We start from the raw sequence: 15,801 nt of genomic DNA, 5'->3' as shown, positions 1-15,801 counted from the left end.
CAGCCAGTGAGAGTTTGTACTTTATATATTTTTTTTCAAACCCTGCCTAATTGATGCTGTCCCCATGGTGGCATTGTGACTCAACATGTTTCTTTATCTAAAATGTAATTGCTACCTAAAGCAGCCTGAACGGGAGCTCTCCATAGACTGTAAGCTCACTCTGCATGATGCTGACAGACGGAGCATCGCGTCTGGAGTCCTTTCATTTATTTTTCTCCTTTTCAGGTAAAAAGATGATGCACGTGTTTCACTACAAAGTATTTCTCTAAAGATATTTTGGTAGTTTTTAGGAACTTACAAAAAGTCGGTTTAAAACGTTATATTTGCATGTGATAAAAGTTCAGTGAGACTCTAAACTAGATGCTGTCTATGGTCAACATGTCACCACACCAAGTCTGTGGTGTGAGCGCGTCTGGATGTGTGGATAGAATAGTCATGGCTGAGAATATTCATGTTTAATCGTGTCAGTGAGTACATATTTTTGCTGAAAAGAAATTGTTTAACAGATGAATAAGAAATTAAAAGAGATTTAACGCAAAGCAATAGGCTAATTATGTTTGTAGGTGTTGACCATTTTATTTTACTGTACTTGGCATGTTTTACATTTGCCTGTGAAAAGAAGTGTTTAAAGAAAAGACCATTGTGACTATGTGGATCATTTTATAAAGCTTAATTAAATCATTCTGCATGACACTGACGGGGCATCGTGTCTGGAGTCCTTTCATTTATTTTTGCCCTTTTCAGGGCACAATATTGCTCTTCATGTTATATAACTTAAAATCTGTTATCCTTATATTGGCATTAAAACAAGAGTTTGAGTATCATTTGTCTATTTTATGGTCAATTCCAAAATATTTAAATAGTCAACAGGATACCCATTGCACTTAACATGTTCACAGGTGATCACGGTTGCAGGATCATACCATGAATAATCAATCAGTCCGTGGCACACTGAAGATAACTTTATATCTTTATTGTTCTGAAACAACGTCTGTAGCTTCTTCAGGTTTGCCCAGCAGGGTTGGGCATACATTACACAGGTGTGTTAAATACAAATGGTCACATGACCAATCAATCATCACAACAAACCCTGCAGGATCACAGCCTTAAATGAAAACCCAATGTACAAAACACAACACATTTTTCACATAGATATACCAGGGTGTACATTGTGTGAGAAAAAAAAAACGTTTTCAAAGTGCATCAACAATTTCACATGAATTCAAAGCATATACAGTATATTTACAAGAGAAACAAGAAAACTACCAACCCATGTCCATTTAAAATCTACTGGGCATGCAGTGTCTTTTCCTATGGTTAACTAAAAATATGTTGAATGCAAACAACTACATTGTGAAGGTCAATACTGTAGCTGTCCCTCTCCAGCTTGACAGGAAGGGGGAGTGAGAAGGGACCTAGTGATTCAAAGTCCACATTACCTGTAAAAAGAGAGACAGGATATAATAATTAGCCATACAAAATACAGCTCAAGTCCTGGTCTTCATTGAGTTCATGTGGTTCAGTTGTGTTCAGTTCATAAATCCAAAATATCTCCCTTCTTAAAAGTTGTTTATCAAATTGACCCCTCTAGGTTTAAGCCTCATTCTTTCAATAACAATGAATTGGAGGGTAGCTGCAGAGCCATGGCTTTTTTGTTACTCCTACTGAATGTTTCAAACATCATCTGTTATTTTAGCTACGGCCAAACAAATACTGCAGGTTCAAGGTTAAACATTTCCTCAACTGAAGCTAAAAAAAAAGATAAGTAAAACTGCATTGTGTGTTTTCAAAAAGGAAATTAAGAGAGAAAATTACCTTGGTTTTTGTCTTTGTATTTGTATCATTATTTTTTTTTCAACTGTTTTTGTTTTTGTGTCTTTTTATATACTCTTATTGATCTGTATTTGAATGTTTTAGCTTTGTATTTGTGTGGTCATTCCTTTTTAAAGCAGCCTGAGTTTCCTTTGTGCATGAAATGTCGATATAAAGGAAGGTGCCTTGCCTTTGACACAATGCTTTATGGTTTGTATCAGGCACAGCAATTTCTGTTTTGGATGAGCTCATGCAGAAGTTGTATCATTAGTTTAGTTGATTAGTTCAGTTGTCAGGGACTATACAAAAACAACATTAATCTCATAGACAAAAGAGGCTTTGTAGCCTACCAGATTATTGCAGTTTGCTATTTTCCATCTGCAGTCCCCGGGCAGGTCAACACAGAATACATACAATAAAACATAAATTCATATCATGTCACAATACACACATCTGCTAAGAACTAAGATTACATTATAATAATGTTTGCATTGATAGTTAAAATACTGAACTCTAGGAGGAAATACTCGCAGGAACAAAAAATCAATGTGAGCATGATTATTTATAATCCATTTCTTGATGTCTGCTGAAAACAGATGGAAATCAGTCTATACTTTTAGTTCATGGGTGATATTGTTCCATTCTTTTATGGCTTTGTATGAAAAAGAGGACTGAATGCAGATCTTCTCTTGGGGACTCTACACTCCCCCTAGTGGTGGACCTTGTGGTTCTGCAGGTGGTTTCAGAGCAGAGCTGGACAGTTTTTCATGGGAGGGGGAGCAGCGTTGTGTATTATTTTGGAGACCATCCGGATATTTGAAAATAGAATGACATTTTCCAAATCATGGGCCTTGTTCACATTGCACCTCCAAATCGGATTTTAGCCTTTTTTTTGGCAGTCTGAACACAGAAAGCCACATGAGATCCGATTTTTTCAAATCTGATTCAAACCACTTAAGGAGGTGATTTCAAATCTGATTCAATCTGAACGTCTCGGTCGATTCAATGTGTCTAAAAACGACAATCAACTACATTGTCTCTATGGGCTTCAGGAAAACGGGTTATAAATGCACTGCTCTTTTGAAATGGCATAATTTTGTCTCCTGAAGTACTGTCAATTAAAAGATTAATCTAAAACAAGTCCCTGTCTCGTCTTGCTTGGCCACGTAACACCTGAGTGTGAAGTATCAGGTGGAGTCTTCTCATTCACTTGGGTATCTTGTACTGCTCCAATGCTAAGAGCTGTGTAAGCTGCATGCCTATATTTCTTTCACTTCAGTGTCACCTGGCTTGACATTACCTCTGTCCAGCATAGGTCAAGGGTTTATGAAATATTCTGCTTATCCGTATGTAAATCCTGGGTTTAAGTTGACTATGATGTGGCTATGGATGAGGACAAGTAGGGAGAAGTATGAGTACGGCCAAAGGTCATTGGGACAAGGAGACAGAAAGAGGCTTCACTGTTAACAGCCGCAGTTGGGCCGAGGAGCTCAAAGATCCTGCACAACAGGCAGACTATTACAGTGGAGAGTGAGTCAGACAGTCCAGCATCTCTGTGAGTGAAGCCCTGAATTATTTCCTCTCGGTACATTTGTTCTGACAAAGTCAACTGAATCTTTGAACTTGGAGAAAACAAAATCAGACAGGACAAGTCATGTGGCGTGAGCACAACGTTTTCATATCAGAATTAAGAAATCCATCAATCTTAGTTAAATTTGCCATCTGGTGCTGAATGACTGATGACTCAAAAGTGTGTTTCTGATTGAGCCCACTGCTGCATCCTTTGAAACTAATTGCTAGTATATGATAGTATACACTTGTTTACACTTGAATCTGTGAAGTGGAATTGGGGCTAGAGGAGATTCTTCAAGAGACTAAATAAACAGCAAAATGTGCAATTAACAATTCACTGTTCTGCTCTGAAGCAGATGCCATGTCAGTGCTGGTAAAAAAAAATCGCTGACATTTACTAGAAGAGTTATCAATTCAGCTGTGGCCCCCTTAATGGTTTTGTTTTCCAGGGTTGCAGTCTCATTTGTCAGCCTGGCCTTATAGGTTATTGTCAAGCCTCCTTTTATCAGAACATATATTCCTGGCAGGTTTGGTTATTTAGTCTTTGGTTTAGATTTTTTTTTAACCATCCAGGGGCCAGGTTTAAGCAAACATGGAAGATGGAGGAAGAGATATCACATCAGGAGAGAAATGGCAGCACTGAGCAGGTCTGTCTCATCCCTTCCCCTTCCATCTCTATCTCCTCCTCCGCATCCATCTCTTCCCACTGTTTCCTCTTCTGTTCCCTCATAGCTCTGCTTTCCTCTCCTCCTGCTCCCCTTACCCCTCCCCTCGCTGCTCTTTTCCCTCACACCCTCCCTCCCTCTCTCACTCGCTCGCTTGCTCTCCAGCTCAGAGCTGCAGTATATGAGTGGGTCTCCTGGGTCTAGCTTCACCGCAGTGTAGAGAAGGACAAGGCTGCTGTTTTAGTACGATGCGATGAAGGATGGTGCACCAGGAGAAACGCATTTACCAGGTGTGTGGATTTATGTCTTGATGTGTAACCATTCAAAGGGGGTAGTATATGTAGCATGTTATTTGCAGAAATATATGGTAGGTTTCCATCCTTGGTGAACTGCTGTAGATGAATCAGCCATTATGGACGACTGGATGTGTGATTGTGAAGGGGTGTGGGTGTGTTCAATCTGTGATATTTAGCTGTTCATGTCTATGTTTTTATATATGCTCAGCACAGTTTGTAATTTAATATCTTGTATCATTTTTGTCTCTAATCATGCACCATGCTTGTTTAGATTTTCAATAAATTTAATTCTTCATTTCAATATAACATAAGGTTATTTTACAACACCATACAATTTCAGTTGGGAGTTTTAAAAAAAGTTTCATTTAAATGAACTGCTAAAAGGACAACATCCAATTGTCTGAAGTGGATAGTCAGGAAGCAGAGCATTGGCTGGGGAAGTGAGGGCGATCAACTGTGATTTATGCTCTTACATCACAGCCTCATGATAATCTAATAATGTGTCACATTACATGGCGAGAGGAGGAGTTTCAATGGGCTGGTTTTAAGGTTATTTTGAAACAGATGGATGACACTGGAGAAACATACGTTTGGACTAGTTATACAATGGTTGCTGGGGATGTGTCACATGCTCACACACACTGAGGCGGCCTTAGGACATGAAAGCACTGTGATAAAAAAATACCTACACATGGTGTAAGAAAAAGAAATCATGTGATTTGCGTGGTCATCCTGTGTAATATTTAATGACAAAAGGGGGATTGCCAGACTTTGGATTTGTGTACCAGAAATAAGCACTGCTCAAATGATGGACACGTGTTTTTAGTAGACAATAACAGATCACAGGGCAGCTACAGAGGGGAAGAGATAAGTGTAATGATTCATGAATACAAAATCTGATGAGGCTGAGGAGAGGAGAAAAAGGCCGAAAATAAAAGTCACAGTGGACAATGGACATTCTAGGCACTGGGAACAGAAGTAAATCAACATCTTAAGTTTCACATAAATAAATTGAAGAAGAGAATCAATAAAAAAAAAAATGTCTGTGGGTTTGCTAATCAGCTGGAAAAATTCTATGGTTTTATGAACCAAAGGCACTAGATGCTTTAGTTTAAGCAATTTTACAGTACAGAATTGTTTCTGTCCTGACCAATGAGAAAATGCACACAGAAATAATAATTTTAACAATAAGTAGCCAACGTCTTTTGAACATTAAAGATATTATTCCTCTATTTCCTCCATTTTGAACGTGAAAAACTGGCTGCCATTAATGAAGATTGAAGCCGCCACAATCCTTTATCCACCGCTTCAATACCAATCCAACACATGACTTTTGGCGCTCAGGTATAGACAGGACAGGTTGTCAGTCTCTAAACAGACCGTCAGGTGGATGTCTTAAATCAGCTTTAGTTTTTATGGCCCTGTCAAATGAGACTAACAAGAAATTCTGTTGTCTGTGTTTTTCAGGCTGTAAATCTCACATCAACTATTTATACTCTATATATTTAGGTTAGCTGTTTGTAGATGTCTGTAGATGTAATTGCAGCTCATATTAAAACAGAAAAAAAGGAAAAAAGCAGAATTATGCTTTGTACTATGCACAGCGTCCTATGTGAGCCCACAGCAGGATTATCCTTATATGTGAAGTGCAGCAAATTGGCTTTTGTGACTTTGCTACATTATATCCTGCATAATCACAATTTCCTACTCCTTATTTTACCTTCCTTGTTTTTCTTTCATCCTATTCCGCCTCATTACCAAAAATTGCATAATTTTTGGGACAATGCATGTATTTATAGCTTTTATTTAAACAGCAAACTGCACACCCAGATTACTTTTTCTTCTCGTGAATAATTCCCTGATGGTCAATCAGGCAAAGGTGGAGTTACAACAGCAGCAGTTCTATTAATATTATTCATTTTTTGTTCTGTGGCAGGCTCAGAGGAACGAGAGAGAGTCCATCAGGCAGAAACTTGCCCTTGGCAGTTTCTATGACGACGAGCCAGTCATCTACACCAGCTGCAGCAAGAACGGCCAGTCATCCCGGTGGGTTTGGATCGAGTGTGTGTCTGAGTGTGTTGCCGTTTTGATCAATGTAGCCTTTTGAAGCCTGGGACCAATATTTTTATGCTTTAGCTTCTGACAGCTGACACTTTAGATCTTTAGAATGTTCTCACAGAATTTATTCTTAGCTGGTTGGCAGGGTAACAGTGAGATATGCCCTAGATCAAATGAATAATTGATTCACAGACATTTTCTTTAATCTATTTTAATCTCTGAATTTTAAATCAATCTTTGGATGGTTTTCATACTTTGTTTGTTGCTTTGATAAAGAATCTCCTCATACTGACTGCATACATGGCAAATACAATTTTCAATCATAAACCTATCCAATATATAGCCTTTACAAATCAATATTACTCTGCTGCTTATTAATCCATATGTTGTTGTAAAATTTCTGAACACTCACTTTTGAGTGGCCTTCATTTTTTTGTACAGCCAGACCTGCCTGTGCATTTAAAAAGTTAATATTCTTGAACTATATTTCTATCACAACTCTGTGATGATGTGATTCAAATGAACTCATGGCCTTCTTTTAAGCATCCGTAACACAGGGCTCCACATGGTAAATACATGCAGTTATATGGCAGCCCAGGGGAGGGAGCTGTTCAGTTGCTCAGTTTAACAATGAATACCTTTAAGTTTAGAAAACACATTTTAGAGAGATTCAAACGAATTGAATTGATTTGATGGCTTACTGATGTCACAAGTATGTGGCAGTAAATGACAGTGTGTCATTTGGCGCAGTTTGTTTGGAAAGATGAAGTCATGCAGTAGATGGTTGTGGTACATTACCATTTTAGGTAATCAAATAAAGGATTCTTTGTCTGTGTGTCGGCTTGGAACTTTAACTTGTATAGAGAATGAGTCTCTCATGCAATGAAAGCCATGATATGGTGCATAGTCAATCCCAAGGAAGTGCTGTTGGACTAAACATTAAAAAGGTGGTTACTCTCACAAGGAGAACAAAGACGCTTGGGAAGAGTAGGGGGGGGAGTGGTTAACCTTTGTTGCGTGCTATGCTTCTCAGACAGAAACAAAATGGTTCCCCAACTTCATGAGTCAGACATATGTGGACTTAAAATGTTAACGCCAAATAATATATTTCCCATTTAAAAATGTGCCTTCAACTTAACTAGCTAAAAAAAATCTCATATTTTCCATGATGTATAACTCATTTAAAGTCTTATGTTCTACATTTACATTCAGTGTTTCATAGTTTGTATTGAAAGTGAATTTAATTCAGTTCAATTCAAAAAATATTATTTGGCAACACAAGGGCACACAGAGCAGTAAGATCGACACTGCAGGTATACTAAAATTAGACAAAAAAGGGAAGTGTCGACAAAAAAGTATAGTGTCAAAATTTAAATACAAAATGTAAAATACAAAATCATAAAGTTAAATATATCAAAAAAGAGTGGCAGTATAAGTGGACTGTGATTGGATTACAGATGTGAACAGACAGATATGCACTAGTGAACAGATGTATTCATTTGACAGTCACATTTACAACAATGTGACTGTCATAGAGTATATCTTCATAACTGCAATGATTTTAAGTTTTTAAATTATTTTACATTTACTGGATGTGATATACACCAGGGTGGTGACAAATGAAACCACAACATGAACTCAAAGCAAGGGAAATCATTTTGAGCATTATGCAAACACAAGGTGTTGCATTACATCAGAGACATGATGGTTAACCAAAGCAACTACGGCTTCAATACAAATCTGCTTTCTTTTCATCACAGCTTCGACCTCAAGTTACTTTATGGCACTTTATGTGACTTTTTTTTTTGATGATGGAGTGGGTGTTTAGATCAAACATGTTGTTGAGGAAGTGCAGTTTATTTGTGTGCTTCTGAAAGAAGAAGTGATGCCTAGTGTGAGTCTGGGGCTGGGATTACAGTCATGTGACCTCCAATTGAGGCATAGTTGCACCCTCTAGGATGTGGGTTTGGGCTGGAAACTCCAACACTTCCCTGTCAGGTTTATGAGGTCTTGTTAAAGTGATTGTTCTCATCCTGTAGAAGTGGGAGGATACTTTTTATGTTGTTTGGTTCTTTCAGTCAGAGTGTCATGATCTGGAATTGAATGAATGGAGTTTTGAGCTTTTGGAAAAGCTGAGGTTTAAGGTTTTTACTGCTGAAGAATGCCTTGTTTTCATGATTATGTCATCAACTTTGAAGTAGCTAAGCTATTACATTTCTTCCTTAGGATGCAGGTGAGGTTGAGGTTTAGAGTTGCATGAACTCCACTGTACCATGCCATTTATTCAGATGCATTAAAAATGCCCTTAATTAAAGCAAAGGTTCTTGGCCTATTACATAAAAGAAAAAAAACTTCATATATTTAAGTTTGTGGTAAACAATTGTAGGTAATACTGGCTGAAATAAAAATGTTTTTGGCTATAATTAACTCCTTTCCTTTTTGTGGATTTGTCTGCTTTTAGACTTCGTGATCAATATTTGTTGTCATGAAAAAAATAGCAGTGCTTCATTGATGATGGCCCAGGTGCCCTTTAGTGCAGAGTTCAGAACACATATACAGCAAACCTTTTGATTATATCTTTTACAAAATCCCCCAAATTAAACTAATTTCACTTCATTTTCTTGATCAAAATGTTATAGAGGTTGTCCCTTGTCCCCAGATATTTCCTTTCCACTTGAAACTTCTTTCTTCACAACTATGTAATTTGATTTTTTTTGCTGCTACTTTTCATTATTTTATTTAGTGTCATCCAGCTCTGATATAGGATACATATAAAATCCTACCAAGTTCCAGATGTTGGGATTTCTTTTATCAAAACTATTTTTGTTTCATTGTGAACAAAATCACTCCAGTCATTTAGTGATAAACATAATTTCTCTTTTTTCTCCAAAAGTTTCACTCTGACTTGGAAGAACTTTTGACTCTATCCTTCTACTAAAGATCAACATTTCATCACTCATGTTGTTCACTCTTTGTGATTCTCCTGTCAGGCTGCAGAGTGGGGTGAACCTGCAGGTGTGTTTTGTGAATGACAGCAGCAGCGACAAAGACAGCGATGCAGAGGACAGCAGGACAGAGACAAGTTTGGACACACCACTATCCCCCGTGGTATGCATATAAAGTAGTTTCACCCCACTACAAGGGTTCACTGTTAAAATATTCTCATGCAAGACCAGAGTGGCAGTAACATTATGAAATCACTCATATCTCATATAACTTCCTTTCCAGAGCAAGCAGAGTTCATCATTATCAGACCGAGACACGGCAGAGGAGGACTCAGACCCGTTGGATGACTGTAGTGGGTTCTGGCGGGTGCAGCGGAGGCTGCAGGAGGAGGCCCGGGTGGCGCTGGCTCTGGCTCGACCCATGGCCCGCATGCAGGTGGAAGTGGAGAGGCAAATCCAACTGCACAGACGTTCACCTGTGGCTGATTTGGTTAGTCAGTGAGGAAGAGAAATAAAGATCTGTGTGTGTGTGTGTGTGTGTGTGTGTGTGTGTGTGCGGGTGTGTGAAGGTGTGTGTGTGTGTGTGTGTGTGTGTGCGGGTGTGTGAAGGTGTGTGTCTGTGTGTGTGTGTGTTTGGAGCTCTTAAGTTCTTCTTCTATTAATTTGTTTTAAATTAAGTAATTATCCAAGACAAATAATATCTTAGCCATAGATGACTTGGGGGAAGTGAAAATAAAACACCTGACTACAATTTACTGGCTGAAAACAATGCACAATAAAAAACTGTAGCCTGAGCAGATGATCATACTTGGTTTGTACTGTGTTGTTAGGCACATGAGGGGAACAGCACCTAACTAAGTGATGTGGGTGTTTTTTTTTATTTTTCTGGACGTTATGGGAAGCCCATTGATTACGAGTGAAACAAAACAACAGCAACTCTGTCTCATGTTGAGCAGTAATACAACTTTGCAAACCAATATCAACATTTATTTAAAGATCCTGACAGATCAGATATCCAGCTGACCTTGATCCATATTGAGCAATAATAAATCTTTCTTCATTATCTGAGCTGGTACATTTTAGCAGTCATTTTTTTTGTCTGTGCATTCTCATATTATGCAGCTTCCCCATCTGCCCCACATCAGTGAGTGCTTGATGAAGAGGAATCTAAGACGAGGGGACATGAGGGATATGAGTCTAGGGCAGCTGCAAGTCATCACAAATGACTTACACTCACAGATCCAGAGTGAGTATCACACAAACAAGAGCAAACAAACAAGCAGTTTCATACACTACAGGAAATAGGAAATAAATAAAAATGCTGGGGAAATTGTACTTTCTTCACATTTAAATATGCAATTGTCTTACCTATGCTACTATACCTGCATCAAACACAGGCTTAAATGATGAGCTGGTGCAATTGCTGCTGATAAGAGATGAGCTGCATGTGGAGCAGGATGCCATGCTGGTGGACATAGAAGACCTTACCAGGTGAAGCTCCCTTCTTCTGTTTTAATCCATTCTGTCTGCAATATGAATATGAAGATGTGACTGGTATTCTGTGCTGGTTCTTACCTACTTCATGTCTTTGTTGTCACAGGCACGCTCACAGCCATCAACGGCACCAGGCGGAGAAAGCTATGTCTAAATAAACACCCTGTCTACACTTGTGTTTATCTGCACGCCATCATACCTCCTGCTCCATGGACTGTCACCAGTGTTACTAATAGACTTCGTCTGTGCTGACTGTTTGTGGAGAGAAAAAAACAATTTACTGTAACATTAACACACAAACACACACATAGTGTCATGCACGACAGGATGAAGGAGAGAGGACCAATCAGCGCTCTCTGTTTGGACAGAGTTTGTTTAGGCTGTTTACTCTCCACTAGGCGCACTCACTCACAAAATCATTTCATAGAATCTGTTCCTTCATAGACTTGATTTAGCTCTTCATGATTTTGCACGGTGACTTGTCGGGGCCACACCTGTCTTCTTTAGTTTGTCTCTATAATAATCAAGCTGATTGATCGATTCACCTTTAGACTGCTCTGTTCACAAACTACATTCCTTTCACTAAAAGCACTGTGCCATTGCTATTTAACACTGGAATTCACTATTAGACATATAAATATATACTGTGTGGGCTGTTGCAATAAAAAAAAATACAGAACATTCTGGGTTAAGGTTTCAGCTTCTTCAGGGGAGACTTTTCAAGATTCTTGAGACAATAAAATAGATGTAACTGAATAGCTGCTATAGGTTAAAACCACTTTAAACATTGATTTAGAGCTATACTATTGACATGACATACTTGGTATATCAGACAAAATCACAAGATATTGGTTAAAAAATCACATTATGAAATAGTGCTACTGAAAAAGTTAAAATAAAAGACGTGTTAAACAGATGCTAAATAATGATATGAATCTGTTTGGTTGCGATCAGTTTGCTGATGCCAAAAAAAAGGGTAACCATCAACACATATAATACAAGAAAATTGTAGCCTCAACATATATTTAATCTGTTTAGAGACAACAGCTTTATGGGCATACTGTATGTAAATGTTAAAAGATACTTTATTAAAAGGATAACAGAAATGCCTTGATGGCAGCGTTTAAATGTTTTCACTCGCACCTTTTTAAGAATGCCACTTAACACAAAATTAAACATTCTTTTTTTAATGTATGCTTCTTGTGTAATGATTGTATAAAAAAAAGGAGAGGAAAGATCATGTAATAAATGTTTCAAGTGTGTGAACGTGGTTTTTATTTGGCTTGTGTCATGAGACTCAATTTACATTTCATATTCCGACTAATTCTGCGTGTGGATGACAGCAACAACAACAAAAAGACTGATCACACAAACGAAAAGAGAAAACGTTTCATCGAGTGCAACCTTGAGTTGGCTCTCATTCACAGATTCAGTTTCAGAGTTGCATAAAGGGCACGGTCTGGTTTCTCTTCCTTCACATTTTTGTTGACACTTACGTAACTGAGATTTGTGGACAACTACAGCAAGCAGGAGGGAAATAATGATTGCCTCTTATTATAAAAACAAATGTATACACTCACTATAAAAGGAAAAACTGCAAACAACGTTTTGTATTGATATCGATGATGAAGATTTTAGTTTGATATAACATACAATGCCTCTCTTTTTGGGAAGGTAAACAATGAAAAGAAACTAGTGAGAACCTCACAAATAAATGTGTGTTAATTCCAGTTTCACCATGGGCAGTTAGAGCTACATTGGGGGAAACCGTACAACTTTGACTCTGCACTTTCAATTTACAGTTAAATGTCAACACATTTGTTTACAGAGGGGGAAACCCTTTGGTAAGTCTGGGTATAAAATACTAAGGATGTTTGAGTTCAATCAGTCACACCGAAACAAAAATCCTCAGATTTGTCCAAGATGGCCTGCTTCAAGCTCTGTGAGTACCATGCACCCTGACTGAACATTGTTTTCGTGATGACAAGTATTTTAAGCTTGAGATTAACTTTGATAACTATGGTTTTTTTTCCTGTTTTTCTCAGACTTCAGTCCTTCACTGCTGCTGCTGGTGCTCACCTGTCCTCTGTGGCAGGTCAGCCAGTCCGTGCCACTGATGAGTCCACTGACGGACTCCTGTGTTTTTTATGCACAGACACTTCTACAGAACATCACTGAAACTCTCACACAGGTGGGCAAAAGTCAATGAGATTGATGTTTACCCGTTCATATTAAATGTGTCTTTAGTGTAAAAACTCTCTTCCTTTGTCTAGAAAAACCTGTTCAGTGGAATAGACTGCACACAGCGGAGTGTGGAGATGAACACAGAGACCAGCACTGCGACTGTGTGCACACCAGTGGTAAGTAAATCAGGGAATTTTATTTAATATCATTTCTTAAAAAAAAGAAAAGGAAGACTTTTGAAAGCGTATTTGATGTGGCACAAAAAGCTCTATTTTATGTCCATATATATTGAATGAGTGTGTTCTGTCCCACAGGAATCAACATGCCCAGGAAGAGTGAAGTCAGAATTCAATCTGGTAGGTTGTGCTCTAATAAAACTTTTTTAAGCTTTATCGTTCATATTTAAACTTCAAGCAAAATTATTTTTATTCAAGCTTTTAAAATGCACGTATTGTATACACAGGCAATAAATACCCTTGACACATATTTAAGCAGCTTCTTTTGGCATGATTAATTACAAACAAATGCAATCTCATCCAACTATTCTATCATAAAATCTATTTGAATGCTGCTTGAGATGTTCAGTATTTTGCAGAATATCTAATATAAGTGTAAATAAACTGATATGTTTAAGCAAAGAGCTCATTAGATGTAGCAATACATAATATGTCATTGTTTCCAGGGCACATTTTGTAGACTGCTTTGTTTATTACATACTCAAGCACAACAATACTATTAACTTTAACCTTGATTATTAAATTGATTGATTAACATATTTTAAACAGTAAGGACTAAAATCATGTTTTTAGGACTGAGTAGAATTCTACAGGTAACCCTTATACAATGCATATCGTGATTGTTTTTTTTTTAATGTTTTTTTCATCAAGGAGTTATGTCTGACAAACATCAATGAAGATCTGCATCATTACTACAAATTTCTATCTGCTCAGCCGGATCCTGACAATTTACTCGGCCGGTCTGTTCTGCTCAGTCTCAGAGAACTCATGGAGGTAACTCATCATTTAAATCACTAACATTATTCATCATTGTTGTGTAACTATGGAGCAATTCTTAAACTGAACATATACTGAACTGAACATGTATTGTATACTGTACATATGTACATATGTACTGAACATTGACACTTCTGGTAAGAGGATATCCATGAAAGACATTTTGTGCTAAAGATGTTACAGAAGTGTCATTTCCTCTCAACAGAACTGCTTTCGAAGGTCTCTGCCAAGTGACTTTGCTTCAGAGGAGGTAAGAGATCTCTTAATGTACTTCATAACAATGTTTTACGTAACCTTGTGTCTGATTTTTCAATGAACTTTGATTTCAATCTTGTAGACATAACTAATAAGAAAACTCTTGGCATGTCATCCTAAAATATAGAAATTGTTTTTATTGTTAATAAATCCATCATAGAGTTTCCACATTTAGTCTTCTTAGGAAGAATGCTAAGCTTGGGAGTAAAAAAATTAATCATTTCTCTGTTTCTTCCAGGCTGCTGTGGACCGTGAGAGAGACTCATTCGATCAAAGGCTGACTCTCTGCAAAGTGCTGAAGGGCTTCCATGTCCGCGCCATCACAGTCAACAGAGTCATTTCATACATCAACTCTGGGGAACACACTCAATGATTCCTCCAGTTCGAACAGACCCTCTGTTTTACGTAGCAACAGAGAACATCTTTCTAAACAAGTTTGATTAATTACAGTTATAACTTGTTACATTCAAGTAATCCAGTTGTGACAGAAAACACTTTCATAAGTAAATATTTATCAATGTTATGTAGTCATTATATGAGCTGATTGACATCAAGATGATGTATTATTACTAAGTCAATTCACAGACTATTTAATTTATTTAATACTATTTTTTTCTATTTGGGATTATTTATTTTAAACTATTTATTGTTGTGTTGTTCACTTGGTTCTAAGAATCATCAAATAAAGTTATTTTTCCTGCATGAATCCTGCTGCTTGGACATTATTTCAGTTTGATTACTAAAAAGTATGGCTGTGTTCTGATTTGTGTATTACTCTCCTTCATAAAGAGCATTTAGAGTGACAGCTAATGCATATGATCAAATTCAGCGATATGACTCTCTGTTTCTTTTTTGAGCGATTGATACAATAACAAAGTCATAAAACAATACTATGTAGTTTAATGATAACATTATGGTATTCTTCTTTTACTTACAAGATTGCTCACTTACTGTGGTCATCAAACATGATTTCCTTGTGAGTATAGGACTTTACCATTGCCTAACCAACTGTATTTTTCTGAATCCAAGTCAACCTCAGCATGGTGAGGTTTACAGTAAAACCATTCTCTATGCACAACATCAGTTTTATTCTATATTGGAACAATGTCGAATGGAATTATGCAGATAAAAAATAAAAATCATTTAAATTAACTTGTGCTATAGGTGTATTTGCGAGTGCTGATTGGTATGTCCTGCAAAGTGATTTTTCGACGAATATGAAAGCAGAGAATTAACAGTGGAAAGTCCAAATAATTTGAAGCATTTTGGCAATTTATTTTGGCAGTGCTGTTTTAAAAGGTCAAGCCTATGTTGCTAACATTGTAAATGAAATTCAGCTCTCTGTTTCAAGTTCATTCATCCTGTGTTCCAGAGAATAGACACAGAGGAGGTTTGTGGCTTTTGGGGTTGAGAGAGATCTGTGACGTTCTTTTCCACAGAGAATGTGTGTGTGACATAAAGGAACTAAAAAGGGGGATCAGAGTCAGGACAGCTATGACCCTTCTAT

At 37.5% G+C, this 15,801-nt stretch overlaps 2 protein-coding genes across 2 annotated transcripts; both read left to right on the top strand.

Moving 5' to 3' along the window:
* Window positions 1-4,200: 4,200 nt before the first annotated feature.
* On the top strand, window positions 4,201-12,104 carry LOC306826680 (schwannomin-interacting protein 1-like). Its single transcript, XM_079348153.1, has 7 exons — window positions 4,201-4,339; window positions 6,282-6,391; window positions 9,394-9,511; window positions 9,632-9,838; window positions 10,471-10,594; window positions 10,746-10,839; window positions 10,949-12,104. The coding sequence occupies exons 1-7, from the start codon at window positions 4,310-4,312 to the stop codon at window positions 10,998-11,000; spliced, it is 735 nt and encodes a 244-aa protein (XP_079204279.1). The 5' UTR covers window positions 4,201-4,309; the 3' UTR covers window positions 11,001-12,104.
* A 364-nt stretch (window positions 12,105-12,468) lies between these two features.
* On the top strand, window positions 12,469-14,899 carry LOC306826686 (interleukin-12 subunit alpha). Its single transcript, XM_079348160.1, has 6 exons — window positions 12,469-13,033; window positions 13,116-13,202; window positions 13,341-13,382; window positions 13,914-14,036; window positions 14,245-14,289; window positions 14,533-14,899. Exons 1-6 carry the CDS (start codon window positions 12,959-12,961, stop codon window positions 14,665-14,667), a joined length of 507 nt encoding a protein of 168 aa, XP_079204286.1. The 5' UTR covers window positions 12,469-12,958; the 3' UTR covers window positions 14,668-14,899.
* The last annotated feature ends 902 nt before the right edge of the window (window positions 14,900-15,801 follow it).

Source organism: Symphodus melops (assembly GCF_947650265.1).
Source record: "Symphodus melops genome assembly, chromosome: 7".
Taxonomy (NCBI): domain Eukaryota; kingdom Metazoa; phylum Chordata; class Actinopteri; order Labriformes; family Labridae; genus Symphodus; species Symphodus melops.
The sequence above is the reverse complement of the archived record's forward strand: the minus strand, read 5'-3'. Positions and strand labels throughout refer to the sequence as shown.

Bases quoted from the DNA above. Each gene is read 5' to 3' on its own strand.
- LOC306826680 (XM_079348153.1), top strand. From the start codon at position 4,310: ATGGTGCACCAGGAGAAACGCATTTACCAG. The intron at 4,340-6,281 runs GTGTGTGGATTT...GTTCTGTGGCAG, and splicing joins AGGAGAAACGCATTTACCAG to GCTCAGAGGAACGAGAGAGA. The intron at 10,840-10,948 runs GTGAAGCTCCCT...TTGTTGTCACAG, and splicing joins GACATAGAAGACCTTACCAG to GCACGCTCACAGCCATCAAC.
- LOC306826686 (XM_079348160.1), top strand. From the start codon at position 12,959: ATGAGTCCACTGACGGACTCCTGTGTTTTTTATGCACAGACACTTCTA. The intron at 13,383-13,913 runs GTAGGTTGTGCT...TTTTTCATCAAG, and splicing joins TGAAGTCAGAATTCAATCTG to GAGTTATGTCTGACAAACAT. The intron at 14,290-14,532 runs GTAAGAGATCTC...TGTTTCTTCCAG, and splicing joins GTGACTTTGCTTCAGAGGAG to GCTGCTGTGGACCGTGAGAG.